Source organism: Aythya fuligula, chromosome 3 (genome assembly GCF_009819795.1).
Source record: "Aythya fuligula isolate bAytFul2 chromosome 3, bAytFul2.pri, whole genome shotgun sequence".
Classification (NCBI taxonomy): Eukaryota; Metazoa; Chordata; class Aves; order Anseriformes; family Anatidae; genus Aythya; species Aythya fuligula.
In genome coordinates, this window is record NC_045561.1 from 70,207,641 (window position 1) to 70,228,828 (window position 21,188).

General features: G+C 48.1%; 1 protein-coding gene across 1 annotated transcript in view; it reads right to left on the bottom strand.

The window, feature by feature from the left end:
- Positions 1–20,687, bottom strand: part of SCML4 (Scm polycomb group protein like 4) — a 35,373-nt gene extending 14,686 nt beyond the window's left edge. Inside the window, exons 1-4 of the mRNA XM_032185858.1 lie at positions 20,532–20,687; positions 15,784–15,913; positions 13,857–14,057; positions 11,187–11,381 (exon numbers count right to left, since the gene is read on the bottom strand). Coding sequence (XP_032041749.1) covers positions 11,187–11,381; positions 13,857–14,057; positions 15,784–15,913; positions 20,532–20,687 — 682 coding nt within the window. The remainder of the gene's footprint in view (positions 1–11,186; positions 11,382–13,856; positions 14,058–15,783; positions 15,914–20,531) is intronic.
- Between the last annotated feature and the right edge of the window lie 501 nt (positions 20,688–21,188).

Here is a 21,188-nt window from a genome sequence, read left to right on the forward strand (position 1 = left end):
CCCTGCTAGTGTGGGCTCCTCTGTAAAACCTGATAAAAGCTGATGCAAGTTGAGCCACCACGTCTTCTAGCTGGGATGTATCAGTCAATGCTTGGGGCCACCCTCACGTGTAGCTTCATCTGTGGAAAGCCAAGGCTGAGGAATTGCTGTGGCTCTTGCCCAGGCCAAACACCTGGATTTTCTTGGAAACAAAAGCATGTGGTTTGGGGGAGGAGAGGTTATAATGTCTCTCTTCATTTGCCGTTAGGATGTGCTGGGTGGGATGTGGACCACAGCAGTGGAAGTGGGAAGCACCCCCAGGTGTTTCCATCTCAACGTCAACAGAACAGACAAGACTCAAAAATTACTAAAACAGAGTATGTTCACCAATATTAGGAAGCTAAGGAGCTTGGAGATAGCATTAAAAAGCCTCAACCAAAAGGAGCTGGAGAGTCTCCCAAGTAATGGAATAGCAGGAAGCTGGAGGATCAATGGGCACAATCTGCTGGGGAGGAGGGATGGTAATATAAAAATCTTGGCATAAAACAGGCTGCCTAGCTGGCAGCCCATGGCCTGTGGCCACGTGTGCACCAAAGCCATTGGTGAGCCAGCTGCTCCTTGCCTGGCTGTGCTTTACAGGCTGGGCTTCCTGAAAGCCGCCCACCATGGTCCTGAAGGGAAGGCACCCTGGGCTCAAACACTCTCCAAAAACACCTCCCATGGATGCAGGGATGACAACTACATCAGCTGCTTACAGTGATGACAACCAGAGAGCCACAGCATGGCTAGGATGGGAAAGGACCTCCAGAGGTGTCCAGCCCCACCTCGCAGTCACCAGTGAGGTGGAACCAGCCTGTTCACAGTGGTACACAGCAGGACAACAAGAACCGACAGGCAAAGGTCGAATAAGACATTCAGACTGGATGTAAGGAGAAACCTTTTCCCTGTGAAGACAGCGGTGCAGTGGCAGGGGTTGCCCAGAGAGGCTGTGCGGTGTCTTTGGAGGTTTTCTAGATCCAACTGGACGAGGCCCTGAGTACCCTGGTCTGATCCCATAGCTAACCCTGTTTGGTGTCCCTTCGCACCTGAATTATCTTCTGGTCCTAGGATCAACATCTTCACTCAGGTAAACAGCCACAAAGAGTGGAGAATGACCATAGGGAAGGCTGATGGCCCACAGTCCTTACAGTGGCACAGGAGGTAGCAAGAAGGACAGACTCCACTGTCCAGAAGATTTCTGTGTTCATATTTCTCCTGCTCCCTGTTTGTAAAACACAGAAGCTGCCCAAGCTGCAGCTCAAGCAGTGATGTGTATCAAAATAGCTGCATTTGGTAAGCCCCCAGAAGGCCATGTAAAGTGCATGGCTTTCACAGATACTAATCCCACTTTGACCAATTAGAGGAAAACATATTTTCTAAGACAATAGAAGAAAACATAACTCTCCATTGAGGTTTAAAATGCAACAGTTTCATAAATCTGTAGCTTAGCCCTTCTGTATTCTGTTGCACTTCTGTATTTTATTTTCTATGTAGTCAGCAGAAGGGCACACGCTACTGAAAAATTAGTATGCATTGTTTTAAAGGAGGGTTTATGAGAAAGCTGTATTGAGCCTTTGCTTTGAGCACAGTAGTCTCCATTATAACTTTACGCCACCTGAGATGCGCAAGCCATTTTGAATTAGTTTTCCTTTCCAGGAATGGTCCACAGGCAACTGGTCTGAAAAGTGCAAGGTTGTTACGTCTAGCACACCTTAAAATGTAGCAAAGGAGAAGAAAAATAATAATTAAAAAAAAAAAAAAAAAAAAAGAGGAAGAAAAAAAAAAAAAACCAACCACCTATTTTCTATTTTCCCAATTTAAAAATTCAGGCTTCTTTGTGTGAGATTCTTAAACTAGCAGGCTGCATGTTTCCCAGCCAACCTCCTGAAGATGGGTCAGCAGAAGAACCTGCAGCTCAGTTCCCAGTGCTGCTGCAGACCTCTGGGGTGACCTTGGCCAGGTTATCCACCACCTTTGGACTACACTTCTCCATCAGCATGAGGAAAAGTAGTTGTTTTGTCTTTCACCTCTGCAACATGGTTAGTCATCCTCTCCTCTCCTCTCCTCTCCTCTCCTCTCCTCTCCTCTCCTCTCCTCTCCTCTCCTCTCCTCTCCTCTCCTCTCCTCTCCTCTCCTCTCCTCTCCTCTCCTCTCCTCTCCTCTCCTCTCCTCTCCTCTCCTCTCCTCTCCTCTCCTCTCCTCTCCTCTCCTCTCCTCTCCTCTCCTCTCCTTTTACTATTTTGCCAGCTATTTTCTCTCTCCCTTTTCTGCTTTCCCTCCTCCTGCACTGCTGACCTCCATAGCCTTTTCCTCCACAGGCATCTCCCTTCTCCCCATATCATCATTTCATTCTTTCCTGACACCTTCTGTGGGTTCCTCCCTCAGCTGCTGCTTGGACAGCAGAGCCTGGGGTCAGGGCAGTGAGCTGGGGCCAGGGGCCCCGTTCACAGTTACCAGGGCACGTCCTGTACAGGGGCAGCTGCCACGGGGTACCGCTTGCTCACACTTTGCCCTGGGAGGATGGACGGAGGACAGACAATGCAGTGTTCTACCATCTGTATTAGCTCTAATTAAATTCCCCATTAACTTCTTTTCCTCACAGTCAATATAAAACTTTTCTTTCTCTCTCTCTCTTTCTTTCTTCTCTCTCTCTCTTCCCCCCTCTTCCATTTTTTTTCTCTTGTCTCTTATTCCCAATATTACTTAGTGATGGGCTTTGCCCTCTGACCCTTCCCTGCACCTTTTTAAGTGTTACCATATATTTTCTATAATGGGTTGACCAGATGTGAACTCAATATTTTAAGCTGCATGATATCATAGATTCCCCAGACCTCTCCTCTCCCCCCGCCAGGGCCAGCTTTGCCTCATCTCCCAGTCATTTTGAGAGGAGCTAACTACAGCAACAAAGTCCCATTGAGAGGCTGCTTGTATGTTTTTATCTTCCCTGCATTTTGTACATCCTGTTCCTGGCTCCAGCTCCCTGCCCAAGGGTGGGTGCCGTGGGGGAGCAGAGGGGACGGTTTTCAGCAGCTGTGGAGAGCCCTGCTGGCCAGCATCATGCATTTAACTCCTGCCCTGGTATTCAGCTTATTGATTTGCCTTTGCCAAGAAGTGGGTAAAAGAGATTCAGGTCCTGGCCCAGGAAGTTTCTCACTCCAATGTTTCTCCAGAGAAACGATCAAATTTCTCTGGTTCTCATTAACAGGCTCTCTAAATATCTGTATTTCTTTTCCTTTAGTTGAGACCTGTGGAAACACAGCCTTATGACCTGTAAAACTCTTCCATCACACCACACAGCCATGTCTTTTTGTCTTTAGTTACAAAGCTTGGCACAAGTGGCCAGACACTTTGGGTCCCTGTAAGCAGTCATCTTCAAGGATGATTTCCAAAAAAAACCCTACATTTTTGTCTAATGAGCTCCAGTTATCAAGGGTTAGAAACCCTGCATCTCAGCCTTCATGTACGGACAAGTAAAAATGGGAAAAACACAAAAAGCCAAAGCAGAAATGCAGAAATAACCACTTCAGGTGAGTTTAGCCATCAGTTCAGTCTAGTGCAAGCTGGAGAGGGAGGGAGCAGAGAGATCGGAGCAGTATTTAACAGCGTGAAGATATGGTTCTGAACTGCTATCTTCTATTTTAACATCAGCTCTTAGAAGATTAAAAAAAAATAACTTTTTTCTGTGTCTGCCAAGCAGCCTCGCATATTTCCACCCAGTCAGAAATGGACCGTGCGCCTTATCTGCCTTGTAGCTTGGGCCTACATGCATCTATCTGAAGATAAGAGCTTCCTGTGATGGATTAAGACTTTCCAGCTCATCCTGCCTTGATTTATTCTGGGATGACAGCACCATCCCCTTCCTTTTGGCTCCACCGCCTGCCCAGACATGCACCGCGATGAAAACATGAGGTCACCCCTCAGCAGGCTTTCCCCTGGCGCCTCAGCACCGCTCTGCTGCACGCACCCATATCCTGCACGCCGGGCAAGGACGGGGGAAGCATTCATGGGGGAACTGCATCCGTGGGGGAAGAAAGGGGGTACTCGAACAGGAAAATGTAAATAAGCCTTATCCATTTGTAAATGCGCTTTGAACACTGAAACCATGGTCACGCTGTGGGGATAAAACCTGCCATGAATCCCCAAGGGCTCAGTCTGGGGCTTTACTGCACCACACATCACCTCGCTGTGCCCCAGCTGCTAACGTTTTTTTGGGAACTGAAATGCAGAATCCCCCCTCAGGAGAAGCTGCCAGTCAGTTAACATCAAGAATTGAAATTTTTTAGAGAATTTTTGCAAAAACCGATGTTGTCCTGATTACTAGGAATTCAGCTCAGGCAATTTTTTTCATTATTTAAACAATTTCCCCTGAGTGTTTGCAGCCTAGACAACAGCCACATTGTGTTTAATGCAGTAGAACCAGGAAATGAAACTGGCTGGGAACAGACCAACATGGCTTTATTGTCCAAACCGAGTAAAAAGGTAGAGTAAATTCGCAAGCTAGCTGCTGACAAATAAATTAGATTTAATAATAAAAGGTGCTCGTGTGTATAAATAACCCATAGAGGATTTTTTTTTAAGTGCTTGGGGATGATTGAATAAATATCTTGTGTTGCAATGGAGACATTTTAGTCCTACCTTACAGTGCAGGCAAATTGTTTAAGTACTGAAAACCCATGAGTGCAGGTGAAGGGATTTCAGTGACATATGGCCCCAGCCTTTAGGAAGTCTTCCTCTGGTCTCCTCCTCCTGATTTCAGACCCACTCCCCCATTCTCCTCCCACCTCCCTCACCTTTATGCTACAACAGGGTGTGCTTCACGGAAAGGAGATTTGTCAGGGTTGCAAGGCTTTGTGTCTTAGCCTAGCAGTAGTTCTGCCCTGGCAGAGGGAGCCGAGAGGCTGCCATCCATCTGTTCTGCCTCCAGCTTCCAGCAGTACCTGGGGCTGCTCCTCTCTCCAGGCAGTTTGTGAAGTACCCTGTATGCTTATAAATCAGCATCGATAAGTCACAAAAAAAAGCTGTGTGTAGAAGAGACTGTAGGAAAGTGACTGGGTTATTTGGACATTGCAACACGTTGTGTGCTGGCGTTCTCCGCAAATAAAGTGCTGAATGCATTTCTGTTGTTATCTGCACGATGAGTCTCCCTGAATTGTATGGTTAGCACTGACTTAAAATATTTAACAGTGATTTTTTGTTTGAAAAACAGATTATTTGAGATATATTATGTGAGATGTCTACAGTGAAGTGCAGCAACTGCAAAATAAGCTGTATTTACCCATTAATCCCTAATAACCTCATCCAGTAATTAGGTAGAGCATGTATAAAGTATGGGCCTGTGCATCTGTCTATACACAGGTGTAAGATCTCCTATAAGGTCTGTGCTTCATTTCTCTCTGCCCAATGCTGCTGCTCAGCTGGACTTCCTGATATTTCTTCTGGGATTTCTTCTGCGGTATAAACGCAACACGGCTTGGCCCTAAAGCTTTACTTCCCCTTCACAGATCCATGAAGAAGCCCGCCATAAGCATTTTATGTACTTTTGTGTTCCCCAAACCTGCATCTCCGCCTCATTTTCAGTGAGAGGTGGAGATGTCATCCCTTGCCCAGCTCCTAGCAGTGCTCCCGTCGCCTTGCACCTTACGTTTCTCGTTGCTGCCCACAGCCTGCACCATCCCAACACCAGCACCCAGCTTCATGGACCCCCCCTGCAACGTGCTTCTCATTCTCTCTTAATTGCTTTAATCAGCTCTGAACTCGTTTTGCCAACAGATGAATATTCTTCAGGCAGATGCTGCATGTTGCTACTCTCCGAAAGGCACTTTGATGTACCCTGTATAATTACTGCTAACAAATAAACCCTGGGGAGCACTGTTGATTAAACCGGGACCAAGAGTTTTCGAGAAAAATGGGGTGTTTTATTTCCATGGAAGTGGAAATGCAGTTGTGCTGTGTGGGTTTCCATCTATTTGGTAGCAAAATGGAAGAGGAAAGACTGGAACAGAAGATAGATGAAGACAGATAAAGGAAGAAGAGCCTTTTAAGCTTTTAATCTAAAAGGTTAAAAAAGAGGCTAAAGTGGGGGAGGAAAAAAAAAAACGGAGCTGAAAAAAATAAAGAACATCCGAGCAAAATTTAGTAAGCTGCCTGAAAAAAAAAAAAAATAATAAAAAAATCTGTTTTGAAACCTGTGCAGTGAAAATGGCAACTCTCATATCCCCTGCACTGCCAGCGCTGGGCTTTCCATCACCCTGGATGTGACAGCAGCCCTGCAGCAAGGAGCTACACATCCAAATTGCCTGCAGCTTCCATGGGCTAGCAGAGCACACGCTGACGCATTGCACGTGGCTCCCAACAAACCTTACCCAGCACGGCTTGAACCGGCACAAGGTCAGGATCTTGAGGGTCATTTTCTCCTCCCTGGCATTTTTCACTGTCGGTTGTGGCCTGCTACCTGTGCTACACCTATTGATCTGACTGCGCAAAATATGGGTTTAGTGGACAGCAGATATTTGTATCAACATTTTACAAGTTTAGCAATGGAAATTCATGTTTCGGCTTCCATGTGAGCCATTTTAAATGAGACTGGACTCCTTCTTTCAGATATCTCCTAAAGGAATAATACAGCTCTGCACTCATTACCAGCTAAAACACAGTTAAAGATACACCTGAAGCTAAAGCTGAGTTGCAATCACACAATTTGCCTGACTAGGGCTCTAGAAGAGCATCTATGCTTCCTCCACGTGACTGAGCATGCAAGGCTTGAATTAAATGCTTATACCCAGGGGTGTTTTTGTCTGTAGTGGATATCATCATCTCATCCATCATGCTTCATGCATTTATGCCCATCATTTCATCCACTTTCCTTACGTATACCCTTTGATAGAGAAAAAAAAAAAAAAAAAAAAAAAGGATTTTTTTTCCATTCTCTAAACTCCATTTCATAGCCAAGCTCCCCTCTTCCACCCTGCACAGCTGCTGCCAGGGCCATCTCCAGCACCACCACTTCTTGCACCATGGCCCTGAGAACATCCTAGGCTGGAGACAGAAGGGCTTTTGGGCTTTTCCTTGCCCGCAGCTGGAAGCAGAGTGCTTAACCACTTGGGTTTGAAGGGAGCCTTTCCAAAATGGGAGACTTTCTTCCACTCCTTCAAGACAGTAGAGGTACAGCAGCTGAGAGGGAAGGAGGCTTGCCCTTGGGCTGGCAGCTGGATGGAGATCTGCACACAGCTTCCTTCCTCTGTCTCCACAAAGAGATACAATTTTATAAACTCTGAGGTTCAGAAGGGGCCTTTTCCTTCATTTGGGGGTTAACAAACAGTAATCATAAAGCATAAGGGTCAGAGGTGGTCAGTTTATCCAGTTCTTTCAATTCTGTAGAGTTTGGGCAAATTTTATTACAGGTAAATTTCATTTCTCCCATCCATCTCTTATCTTTCTTCTTGTCAGGCCAGGATTTGCCCCTTGGTGGACTGTTCATTAGCCTTTCTGGGTTTAAAGGGCCCCAAACCAAACTGTATGACCACCCTCAGGACCCCCCAGGACCACCTCCCGACGTCCTCCTTCCTTCACTCTCCTGCCCCACTGCAAACATCAGATCAAATGCCCTGAAGCCCAGACAAAGATTTGATATTGGACTTCACTGTGTCTGGATGGCTTGTGCTGTTCCTCTGCTCCTTCTTTAAATGTGACCTTAATATTTTATTTATTGTTTAAAGGATAATGTTCATGGCAGAGGAATATATGAGGCAATAAATGGCCTTTGCAGGTAATTAAACACTGAAGAGAGCCAAAGCTATTGATAGCCATAAAAGCCATCTATTCTGAGTGTGCCGTGAAGCCAGGAGCCCTGTTCCTCATAGCATACAACAAGACAAGATTAAACAAGCCACAGTACTTGGAAAAAAAAAAAAAAGACAACATTTTTCTTGCCCTCTCAGGGCTTGAAATTTCTGAGCTGCTGTTTATGTGGTGCTTTGAACAGGAAATATCGATCGTAATAATATGTCGTTTTCTATCATGTTTCTCTTTTTCTTCTGTCAGTTTTAGCGGGGCTTTGCCCGTGGTGGCAAGAATCACTGCCCTCGCTGGACAGACGCTCAAATAAAGGCACAGCAAGGAGGGGGTGACTTACCCATGCAATCAGTGGGAAAGTCCATGACAAAATCCAGCTCCCCAGTCCCAACCTGATGTCTTGCCTGCTGCTCACACTCTTACAATGCCTTCCTACAGCACTTCTCAGGCTGTCTTTTGAGTGCTTGCACATAGGAGGAGCCCACCTCCCTACAGAGAGAGGACAGAGCTTCTACCTCTTGGTGTGCTTCTGCTCCATTTGGGGCCCTACCTCCAGCCGCTGGCACAAGAAGGGGTGCTCCTCCCCTACAGACAGTGATAAGGAACACCATATGGTATCTTTGGGGTACCCCCTCTCTCACACACACACGAAGGACAAAGATATATGGTGGCCACAGGAGTCCTTGGACAAATAAAGACTTGCTGCAGCTACTGCTTACATGCAGCCATGCTCTGCATGAAGCCCAATTGTCTAACAGCACAAAATAACCACAGCCCAAGCTTCAGGAAAAGAAAGGACTGACCCAAAGGAGAAAGCAGAAGCTGCTTATCAAGCCTGATGATTCCCACATAAGCCAACACCGCATATATTTCAAGAAATGTGCTTCAGTTTCTCTGCCCAGGATTAGGCTGGCAAGAAGTTTTAGGGCAAACATGGTTTCCTCAGGAAAATAGCGCCCTTACATTGTATAGGTGCATGCCAGCAGTATGTGGGTTCTCCAGAAACATCCTTTTGGCATGCACAGACCCTCACCCCAGGCGCTGGGTGCAGCTCCTGGGCAATGTCAGCTCTTGCTGCAAGTGATACACACACGAATCCACAAATCCCACCTGGCCTGCGTGCAGCCATTAGCATCTGGCAGCTCCCTGCCCGCGGAGGTGAGTAATGGCTTAGGGGCATGTGCTTCAGGACAAGGTTAAGAGGTGGCTCCTGAATGGTGTAAGTGGATTAATATGACTGGACACGACGCCGGCCTCGCCTTTCGCATCTGTGACTGCACCGAAGTCAATGCAGGTGTTAAATTCATTGGCGCACGGAGGCTGAAAGGCACGTGGTTTTAAAAGGAAGAACATCTCGATTACAAGCTGGAGAACTGACACCATGAAAAATGGGGCTGCTTTGCATGGCTTCCCGTGGGGCTTTATTACGGCCCTGCACCTTCCACGCGAGACCTGTCCCAACAAAGGCTCTGTCGGAGCCGTCTGCATCAAGACCTCCTGCTGTCCTTGGTTGTTGCCAGTACAGGGAACCCCTGTCCCTGCTCCGTGTAGCAGAGGGGCCCCCACGCTGGCCTTGCTGCAGAGAAATGCTGGCTCCTGGGGAGATGGAAAGGAGATTCGGGCAATGCAGCAACACAGAGAGGCTCGAGCTCCTGTGCCTAAACCTGGTGTTACTCCAGCTGTTGTATACAGCCTGTCATTATGAATAGGAATAGTATTTATCTGCCTGTATTTAGCAGCCTCCATGCCTATATCCTGGGGCCCAGTGCAACATTTCCTGCACCTTGCAACCAAGCTGCCCCCCTGCTGTTGTTAGCTCCCTGCTCTGCTGCTGACAAAGTACCGGCGAGAGCAGCAGCCAGGCTGGGAGGAGCTGTGAGGTGTGTGTGATAGCAGGACCTGGCTCTCAGCACTCCCTTCCCAGAAACCTGGACGTCTCTGAATGCTATTTCAAACATGAGAAAGGAAAAAACAAAAGATAAAAACCTAAACTGCTGTAGAAATGCTAAGTGCAAGCCAAAACAGTAATCTACAATCAGTGTCTCTTGTGATGCAGGTCTAAAGTACACCGGCTTGCTAGCTGTTCCTGTGTCTCCTTCAGCTATTTCCCAAGACTCATTTCCACTCTACCACGGTGCTGCTGACAGCAGAGCTGTAAAAGCCTGGGAGCCCCACTCTGTGCCCCATCCCACTCCCAGGTGAGGGGAAGGAGCCCAGGCCAGCACGTGCCCTGCCAAAGAATGCCCCAGCCCACACTGCCTCCAGGAGGGACAGTGACTGCCCCCAGCAGTGGGACAGCCTTGGGCTTAAGGCCTTTCCCTGCATTTACATCCCCTGCCTGCTCTGGGACCAAGGTAATGCTCTGCCCCTTCCTCAGGAGCTGGGCAGAGCCAGTGTGAATGGTGCCAGGGGTATCTGCAGTGAAATCATGTAGGAGATGCTCAGAGTGTAACAGCCATGGTAAAAACTCCACCGATGGAGCTGCCTTCCATCACACACAGCATAGCAAAACCAAAAGCAAAAGCAAATACAAATGTAAATGCAAATGCCAGGCCTGCTGGAAGTCACTCACTCTGTGCTACTGAAATCCCTTAGCTTCTCAGAAATATTTGGGTTGCTGCAAATGACCTAGTCTAGAGGAAAACAATATTGCTTTTCAGTGTGCATTCCTGTGTTTCCTCCCTTACGTTTAAGAGTGGCAGCTGGATTTCTTTGCACAAAAAGGAGGTTTGTACACTGTGTGCACACCCTGCTCTTGGCTTTGGTGTGTAAAGCACACCTGCAGTTCTTCCTGGCAAATAAACTGTGGATAATAATTGTGGACACGAAACCACCCTTCTCTCAGCTGCCAGCATACATGTATAGTTGGGTGTATGAGAGAGAGAACGTGCTCCCCAAGTGCCCACATCACCACTAAAGAAAGAGAAGGCACAATAATTTAAGTTGGGGTGAGGCCTGCCAGTGAAGCAGAGGCTCAGGGCCTTATCTTTGCACCTTTCTTTCAGTCCCCTTGAGACTTCTACCCCAGGCCTAGATATGGTTGAGGAGGCGAGAAGTTACTGACAGACACAAGGACAGTGGGACCACGTGAGCCTTGTTTCCTTGGGAAAATAAATAAATATAATAATAAAAGAGGCAAAGGAATACAAAATACTCAGAGAAGTATCCCTGTCACTTCTGGGGCTCCTCAACACAGTGGTTCTCAGATGAAAGCCTCTGTAGCCAACCAGGAAAAATGCTGCAGATCCACCTGTCTCCCTCTGGAAACATCCCACGGGGACCTGCAGTTCTCCAGCATATGCAGGACAGGGCCAAAAGGAGAGAGTCATCTCTTCTGCCCCATTGAACCCTGAGCACAAGTAGATCAGGCAGCCTACCTGCCTCCATCCGTCTGTTCTCGTACACCTCCGGGGTTCCTGGTGCGGTGCTGTACTGCTGGAAGGGCTGGTTGCTGAAGAGGTTGTCACACAGGAGGCTGCGACAGAGCTTCTTCAGGAAGCGCAGGACATACCCAATGCTGTTCACTGCCAGCAGGCTCAGGAGATGCTGCTTCCCCTCGAAAGAAGCTGAGACTGGAGAGCAAGCGAGAGCAATTCAGTACCCAGCAATGCATGGATGGGGGTTGTTTGAGAGCAGGGAAAAAGATTTCATACCAGTATTTGTCTGCATGTCTTATTTTACTCAGTTACCCCACCTGAAGTACAAAACAAACCAGAGGAGCTTAAGGAGCTGAGTTCACATGAATCACATTACCTTCCCCCAGAGAGATGCAGCCAGGCATTGGCAGCAGTGCAAGGATATCTAATCCATGCATCCAACTGAATTACAGTGAATTACAAAACAAAAACAAACAAACAGAAAAGATTACAATGCAACACCCACGGTTTTAAAAGAAAATGGGGAGACAGGAACTAAAGATGTCTATGAACAAAATAGTGGGGTTTTACTGAAAAGAGGTCTGCCAGACTAAATCAGGGGGCTTTATTTAGTGATATAATTGCATTATAGAAAACAGAAGGGTGGTAGTTGTAGTCATTAAAGTGTGAGGAATCTTTTGTTAAACTAGAAATGATTGTTTGTGAGTCAGGAAAAGACAAGAGGCTGTGCCAGCAGGAGAGCCTTCGTCCTGGGGGGGAACTGACAGTGGTCCATGCTGGCACAAGACATTTCCAAGAGAGACAAGGGAGTGCTAATTCCTGGTAAAGCCTGAAGTGTACTCGTAGGCATTGTTCTGGTCATCTGGGCTCAAAAAAATGTGAATTGGTGCTTGCAGAGGTGCACAGGCAGGCCACAGAGATGTTCAGGTAACAGAAAGTTTCCCTGTGGCACTGCTCCCAGCACCATTTCTGCTACGTGGTGCTGTGGGAAGACCCCTGCAGCCAGGACTCTTGTCACCAAGAGCAATCTTCCTCGTGTTGTAGAGGACCTGAAAGTAGCTCTGTGCTTCAGCCGAGCAGGATGAGGGCTGCTCTCTAGAAATACATCTAGGGTTGAACCCAAGGGTGAGAGCAGAGCAATTAAAATTCCCGGACAAAGCTGACAGCTGGGAGGGAGCTGCAATCTCAGAGCCCCACCACGGCCAGACGGCCATCACACCTACTGGACGGTGACTAGAAGAGGTGAGAAGTTTGCAATCATGTTGGCCAGGTGCTTTTAGCTCAGGTACCTGAGGCTGGGCCAGCTTAGATGAACTGAGACCAAAGTATCTGCCAGGCTTGGTGCACAATGTGTCTCTCCTGCTTGAAATTAAAACCATATACACAGCACAGAACCAAGAAAAAAAAATGCACTGAATTACTTCAATCTCATGTTTCTGTGAACAAATCTGGATCATTCTCAGAGTATTCTGAATGTCCCTTAGGGAAGGCACACCTGTGGTTAGAGAGCTCAAAAGAGAATTAAAGGAGAGGGAGGAAGCGGTCTGGATGTGCTGCTCCCACACAGGACACGGACCCTGCATGTAGACTGGTGGGGCATGGCTTGAATCAATCACAGCAGCTCTTCAGAGAGCATTGCTCCCACACTCCCGTCATTTCACTTCCACTGCATCCCCACAGTGCTGTGACACGAACCTCCTGATGTTATTAAAAAAATAAGTTTACGTTCAGTTTGAGAGCCATGCCAGGTGACTTGGCGTGGGACATGGGAGACCAACATGACAAAGAGAGGAGCATCACTCCAGGACAACGAGAAGGTCCTGGAAAATTCTCCCTGGTTGCTCTGACGTGTTTCCGTAGTGCTGCTCTGCAGGAGGCTGCTGCAGGACTCCTGCAATTCCTGCAGCTGGGAGCAGACCTGGTTCATGGCCTGCAGCAGCAGGACACACCAGCAGCTGAATCTTGTGCAAGGTTTCCTTCAGAGCACCATGTAGCTTTCACGTGGGCTTGCTCATCACTGTACAGCTGCATGCAACGCTCAGCTACTGGAGGGGCCTGAGGCTCACAGGCTTTCCTTGTAGGAGAGGTGCTCCCATCATTTGATCATTTTTGTGGCTTTTTTGGACTCTTTGGTATGCCTAGGTCTCTCTTGTACTGAAGGGCCCAGAGCTGGGCACAGTGCTCCAGGTGTGTCCTCATCAATGATGAATTTAGCAGAAGGACCACCTCTCTTGACCTGCTGGTGATACTTTACCTAACGCAGCCAAGAATACCATCAGCTTTCTTATCAGCAAGGACACGCTGCTGGCTCTTGTTCAGCTTGGTGTCCACCAGGAACTGCAGAGCTGCTTTTCATTTGTGTGGTCCCCAGCATGTCCTGGTGCCTGGGCTTTTTCCTCTCCACATGCAGCACTTCTCCTTGCTGAACTCCATGAGGTTCCTGTCAGCCCATTTCTCCAGCCTGTCCAGGTCCCTCTGGGTGGTTGTGCAGCCCTCTGATGTGTCAGCCATTCCCCCCAGCTTTGTGTCACCCACAAATTTACCGAGGGTGCACTCTACCCCATCATCCACATCATTAATGAAGATGTTAAACAAGACTGGACCCCATACTGACCCCTGGGGTCGTCCACTCATTACCGGCCTCCCAACCCCTGTACACAAACACTGTACCTGGCACCATCTCGCCTCCATAGCCCGGCTTGATGAGCGAGAAGACAGCCTTCTGCTGGAGGGCGCAGTCGATACAAGCCTGGACAGCCTGCTGCAGGACCGTGGAAGGCCTCTCGGGCCCAAAGTGCTCTGGCAGTTGGTGCACTTTTTTTCGGTCGAGGTAGGGCCCCAGACTGGCTTGCTTGTTGACGTAAATGCAGACTGCGGGCACAAAACACCAACACGGTTATTACAAAACGGCCCTGAGAACATCCCTTGCTGCTGCTGCCCGTGATGCAGCTGTGGTTTCTGGAGGGTGATTTCTGGGGGGCTATGCCCTGCTGCAGTGCCATGCCATGGCCTGTGGCAGCTTCCCGACCCTCCACATCCATTCCAGCACCCTGCGTGCTGCTGAGGGAAGCAGCACATCGCCTGCAGCCCAAACCCCTCCGGGGACCACAGCTGGGTGACAGGGCCACACATGAGGGACTCAGAATAGTGCATGAAGTCTGTGCAGGCAGTTTTGCTCCACGCCATCAGGCCTGCCTGCAATAGCCAAAAAATCAGCAGTCTCCTCTTGCTCACATGAACTTATTTAAGCCTGGCCAAAGCTAACTGCGTCTCAGAGGCATGGAGATAATATTGTGGTAACTACAGGCTACCAAGACACAGCCTGAAGTCAGGCTAAAGTGAGACATATTATAATAGCTGCCTGAGTGCGCTGGAGCTGTCATCTCTCAGACAATATAACATTATCCTCTGACAGAAATCAGATATGTGACTAAAAAACATCAAGCGGTGCGGAGGACATGATGACAGCTGCGTAAAGTTGGAAATAATTTACAGTTTGCATCACCGTAATGAAAATCTACTGCGACTGTCACAGCACGCTCTGCCACCACATCTCTCACCGAGCAGCAGAAGGGGCTCAGACAGTGTATCCTAGGTACACGGGGGCACAATAGTGATCATACTTAACATTACACGGCACTTTACACCTTCAGAGCACTGAGCAAACCCAGGGACAGCACACCTAGCACGCACGGGTCACAGGGGGCTGTCAGGACGAAGCTCTCCTGGTGTGCCATCACGTCAAGCCCCACCAAATTTGCAAAAACCAGCTTGGCCCTGCCTCCATCACCTTCATCCTTGCTCTGGCTGCAGCCTTCAGGCACCAAGTGCATCTCTCAGCACGACGTGAAATGCCACTCGGCTAGCATTTGCCAAGCACTTCGCCGCCTTCGGATGCGAAGGGACAAATGAGAATAAAATATATTATTATCGTCGTTGTCGCCACGCTTAGTATCGTTTTGCCACCAGAGCAGATGGAAAACTTCTCCTCTGTGCATCCCAGCTAAGAAATAATGGGATTTATATGTTTAGTTTAGAATGTAATGTTAGCTAATCCATTTCTCTGCTGAAATCTCGGGGTAAATCAACTGTCTTGTTGATTTTCTTCTCATTTACGTCAATTTAAAAGCACTGACTTATGTTCCTTCTGGTATATTCTAAAATAAGCAAAAACAAAACAACAACAACAAAGACTACCACCAGAAGTGACCAGGTCTGCTGTTGCTGTGAGCCTCTGGGGTTTAGGTGCTGGTTAACCCTGCCTCTGCCCGCCTTCTCCCATAGAGGTAACAGATGCTCCCCGTCCTGTCGTTGCGACACAGCTGATGGGATGAGTGTCGGGAATAAACTGGTAATATTTATGGGATGCTGACGTCCACATTTCAAGAGGAATGGGTCCAAGGTCTGTACTGAACTTGACACATAGCTGTCAGAACACAGTCCTGCAGGACACGTCTGCTTTGTGCGACTGGCCATCAGTCTAATCGGGAAAAATCCAATTTTCATGAGCTCTGCTCGTTCTGGAAAACACAGCAGCTGGCTGACAGCCCGTGGGACCTGCTCACCCTCTTGCCGTGGTGCCTGTGAGCCTGCATACCTGTGAGAGCCTGTGGGGCAGCTGAGTTGGGGATGGTCGCTGCGTCCTGAGGGATCGAGCTAACATCAGGCTCCGGCGTGCTTCTCGGCGGAGAGATTGCTAAGGGAGTCATCAGAACACGAGACTTCAGCTGCAAAAAATAACCGGGGGGGTAACAAAAACATACACCAGGTATTCCAGTTTTGCTCTGCACATGTCGCTCCCTGGGAGCTCCCACCCATGAGCAGTTTGCCACAGCATCCCCTTCTGTAGGAGCTCTGCCCTTGGGAGGATGCTGGAGCCCACAGCCTGGCTGATTTGCAGCAGGCAGCGATGCCTTCAGCTGTGGGATGCAAATATGATGCCACCCACAGGGTAGTTATTTACACCTGAGCAAATTGGGTGTAACACTCTAACAAATCAGAGCAACAGCATTTTACAGCCCGTTTCATGTGGGTGTAAATAATTCCCCCACGACTCCGAACAGGGCAGACCTGGGGTCTTTATCCACGTCATAATTCAGGGCTAAATTCTGCTCTTGCTTACAGAGGTGTAAATCTTGTGTAGATCCAGCGACACCACGAGGCTACTTGGGGCTGGCACCCGTGTAAATAACCTCAGACTGTGGTCCATAGTGTGCTGCTACCCAGTAGTAAATATAAACTGCTGCACCATTACAGTAATCTTCGTGACAGGCAGCCCGGCTTGGAGAAGTGAAACACAGTGGGAATTTACAGCACGGCATCACCACGTATTTTAGGTAGAAATTAAGGCAGACCATTAGCTGCAGACCCAAATCTCCAGCAAGTTCTGGTGGAGAGTAGAGGTTATTTTGGTTAAAGATTTATGTTGTTCGTGATTTATGGTTGCAGCTGTGTAAAACAAGCATCACTGCTTCAGTGTAAGCAAAAGCAGAAAGCTGGGGAATGGAGAGGGAAGACTGCTGGACATAGCACCACCCAAGTGAGATTTTTGTCATTAAATCTTTGGGATTTTGGACCATTCCCCAGGTACTGGCTTATTCCAGCAAGAGCTTCATTAAGATAGGATTGAGGGTCTCTCTTGCTTTCAGTAGCATGGTAGCATGTACGGGGATGGTACCTCTCAAAGCAAACAAAAATGCTGTCTTTGTTGAGTTACATGTGATTTTTGCCTGCCAGATCTCTACCAAGACCTTCTTAAACTTGCTGCTTTATAAAGTAGCCACAGACTATAATTTCCTTCAGAGCATCCTCTGTGGAAAGGTGGGCACAGTAAGCCTGGGTGGAAATAAAGGTTTCATTTCCCTGTGGTGAAATGAGTAAACGCAGGGAAATTTTGGGTAGCCCTTATGCTAGGCTTCTGGTCTTGATTTTGCTTGTACACATCTATATATACATAATAAACATACGTATCTGCATATGTGTTTACGCATAGCGCACACACATTTCTACAAGTACATACATCTGTATATAGACAGATATACCTTTGTACATGCATATAAATAAATATATCAATATGCACACACACCCCCACGGATAACAGGTCCTGGGCACCTCTGGCTGCGTGCTGCCCGTGGGGCAGAGGTTTGCCAGCCTCCATCAGGCAGCTTCCTCCACCTGCTCCTCAGCTCTCGGAGGCACAGGCAGGCTTGTGTTCAAGAGCAAACAAACAGAGGGGAAGACTTGTGTAAGCTCCCCAGCTTGGAAGCCCCTTCTTGGCAGTTTGCTGGTGTAGCGAGCAATTTACTGCAAACTTAATTGCAACAGTATGTACTCTACAGCCTCTTGATACAGAGATAAATGCCATTTTTATTAGGAGTAGCAGACGATGTGCCTTCCTTCGATCAAAATAAAACAATGCCTGATTACGGGAGGTGGTGCAGCAGCAAATATGGCTTAAATATCTTCTGGACACCAAAATTCAGAGGAGACCCTGTGTATCACTAAGTGCATATCTCCAGATATTTACTTCAAAGTTTTCTTTTTCTTGGACTGACTCTTCTCTATCAAAAAGCCAACCCAATCCACCAGCTGACTGAGAGCTTGGCAGTAGAAAGCACAGACACACAGAAGTGAAAAAAAGTGGTGAAGTATAGAAAAAGGGAGAGTAAGGAGACAGAGCAAATCTGCCAGAGCGCTATGGGAAGTCCTCACAGTAAGGCATTTGAATCAGCTTTTGAATATCAGATGCCATAAGTTTTAATATGTACAACATGAAATAAAAAAGGCACTTGCTCTAAAACAAGACATACAAGCAGAGCCCTGTCATACAGACCTTCTACCATGGAAAAGAGACCAGAGGAAGCAGAAACAAGATGTACCATGATGCAACCTGCCCTGGTACTTTTCTTAAACCATGTAGACCACAGATCTTCATGGCTGCAAGTTCCTGTGCACTGGTTGTCCCTTGTCCTGACTGCAGGACAAGGCTGGGGCCCACCCTGTGCCCACCAGCCTCTCTCCTTCCAGCCAGGAGGGCAGAGGCACCTCCTTCTCACCTTTTCTTCATGTCACACGATAGCTTTCTTCACCACAGCAGCTGGTGCAGGGGAGTGTGCACACAGCCTCCCATGTCCCCAAAGTGTTCAGCAGTGAGCGAGGCAGGTAGCCTTGAGGGGAGCGTATGAAACCTTGAAATTCAAGACCGCCTCATAGGATGGATGAATTGCTTGCAGGTGGTCAGGCCGGAGTGCTGGTTTGTCACCATTAATTGTGACTTCCATCTTTCCCCTATGGGCACTGCCCTCTAACACTGCTCACACCCCACAACCAGGCGGCTCTGGGGGTGCAGGGAGCACAGCACATCCTCCCCTCCTGTAGCTGCAGCAGCCCCAGGTGCCAGCTCCTGCTGCTTCCAGCCAGGGCAGCAATCCCAGCCCGTCCACCAAGCTATCCTGGGGCTGCCGGCATGGACTTCTTCCTGATGAGATTCAGAGAGTCAGAAAAAATACTGCGTTTAGGGAAAATGTAGTGGTTTACGGCAGATAGCTCAGCATCAGGGACAAAATGATTTTTTTTTTTTTTGGAAAAGCAGCTGATGAAATTTTATAACCGAAGCTGTGAAAAAATAAAGAGGAGAGTGGGGAAAAGGTCTCTGCTCTGTGGTGAAGAGTGATGAAATGTCAGTTTAGGAAGACACAGATATTTGCTTTAATATCAATGAAAACTGACAATGGGTCATCTGGCTATAAAGAGCATGTGATTATAAATGTCTGTTATTCACATCTCAGTCAAAATAAATTTAAATCTCGGCTGTAAATTCCTAGTTTGCTAAAAATTCAGAAGTATTTTTCCATCTGCTCTGTAATAATTCAGCTATCTGGTTGCTATAAAGAATTTGGTTGTCTGCCATTTGGGCATGGATTCATTTTTTAAAATGCGTCTAAGTCTCCTGGTATCTGAAAGTCATACAATTAGCGAGCTAATTAAATCAAGCTCGAGTTACCCATCAAAAAATGCAATCTTTGACTTGTGCTCTGGCAGTGCTTTTCATGGAGAGCGGTTCACTTCGGCCGAGCGCACCCCGCACAAAGGCTCCTCTCAGAAAAACGTTGCTTGGGCGTACCAATCCTGCAACGCAAATAAATAACACGGGGCCAGATGCCTCGGATGTTACAGATCACAAGTGTCAGCTTCAGAAACCTCGGCCATCAATTATAAAAGCACGCCTTGCTTCTAGCTGCCACTCACCGGGAAATAACATCATCCCCCCAGTGATGCCCGGCTGACTGGACGCTGGTCCGAAGCAGCAAATGTGAGCCTGAATTTTAGCTTCTCCTGTGTACAGATGTGTGCTGGGTGGTGAAAACACTTTCTCACACTTTTTTCAAGTTACAGATCAGTTGTAAATGCGGGTAGAAGAAATGGGGGGCAGCAGGACACTCAAGGGACACAAAGGCTGGGGTCTGCTGAGACTCCTCATGCGAGGACACCATGAGATTTGGCAAATCACTTAATCATCTCAGGGACTCAATTTCACCACCTCTCCAAAGTGTTATTATCTCAGACGTGGATGGTTTTGATCTAAAGAGCCTACAAGTGACCCAGCAATACTGATAATAGCTTAAATTACTAGGAGGAGCAGCTAACTGAAGTAAATCAAATCAGATGTTTCCATCCCAGGTTATTAACCTCATCCTGAAGTGAAAAATAATGTCTTGGTAAGTACTTCCATACCCCACATTTTACAAAACACCAGAGCAATTGCCCCCATCTTTGCTTGGACATGTGGTTCTCTTTTGGGCTGCTGCTGGGCAGTTTTGGGGTAATCCAAAGAGGGATACTGAGCCTGCTCCTGGGGCAGCTCTGCTTCACCAGCATCACTTTCCTCTGACACCCGGCAGAGACTGCTTTGCATCTGTCGCTGTTCCTGGTGAACACCAGGAGTGTGCACTGCAAACACGCACTGTGCACCTACCTGGTGGTGGAAAGGGATGGAAAATAACATAGCGATTTACTGGCAGCAGGGCATCTCGCTCAAACACAGCTCTTTTTCACTCCCTGGAGTAAATTCCCCTCCTACAGCATCACGGTCCCGTCTTCCCACGGGCTGAGGTGCTCCCACATATTATTTCCAAACACTTCAAATTAAAACATTTTTAAACTTCTAAAAGAAAATTCCCTCTATTTTTTCACCAGCGCAGGTGGAAGAGGAACCTGCTTCTCTTGTTTTCCTTGCGTCGCTCCACCCAACACAGCCTCCGTTCCTCCACTTCACCTGCGCTCCTAAGGCAAAACCCACCACAAACTGCAGGAGGAGGAGAAGGAGCGTGAAAACCACATATCTACCTTGTGCCCGGGCTTCCTCCCTCTCTTCTTTGGGATCTTCACGAGCGGTAGAGCCCCGGCCGGTGCGGAGAAGAGGTTGTGCACAGCCACCTTGATGGGCGCCGGCTGGAGCGGGGGCCGCCCTCGCTTCCTCCCCGCGATGCGCGGGGACTGCATGGCCACGGGGTCCCGGCTGGCGGGCGGTGGTGGGGAGGCACTCATGTGCCCAGGAGCTGCAGACAAGGCAGGTAAGGAGGGAAAGGAAAAGAGAAAAGAGGTTTTTTTATTTATTTTTCTTATCGAGGTTTTTCTTTTCAAGGTTTTTCAGCTGGAGGCAGAGCAGCCGCACTTTTCCTCGCGTTGTCATCTTGTCGTTTATTGTTGATCACAAAGCGGTGACAGTCGTGCTACAGGCTTCTCTCTGGGGCGCGATTCACTGACCCCATTCAGCTCAGCTTCTCCAAAGAGAGACCAACCCCATGTCATGCCCCGTTCTCTCCTCTGACCATGAGTACAGTGCAGGGAGCTGGCTCAAGTGGCGAGGTCTCTGTAAGAGGTGGCTAATTGTGAATCCCACACTGGCAGGCTGACCCTGCACCCTGCAGGTGAGCTGATGAAGACACAATGAAGAAGATGATGAAGAGCTTTCCCACAGCCCTTAGATAACACCTTTGTGTC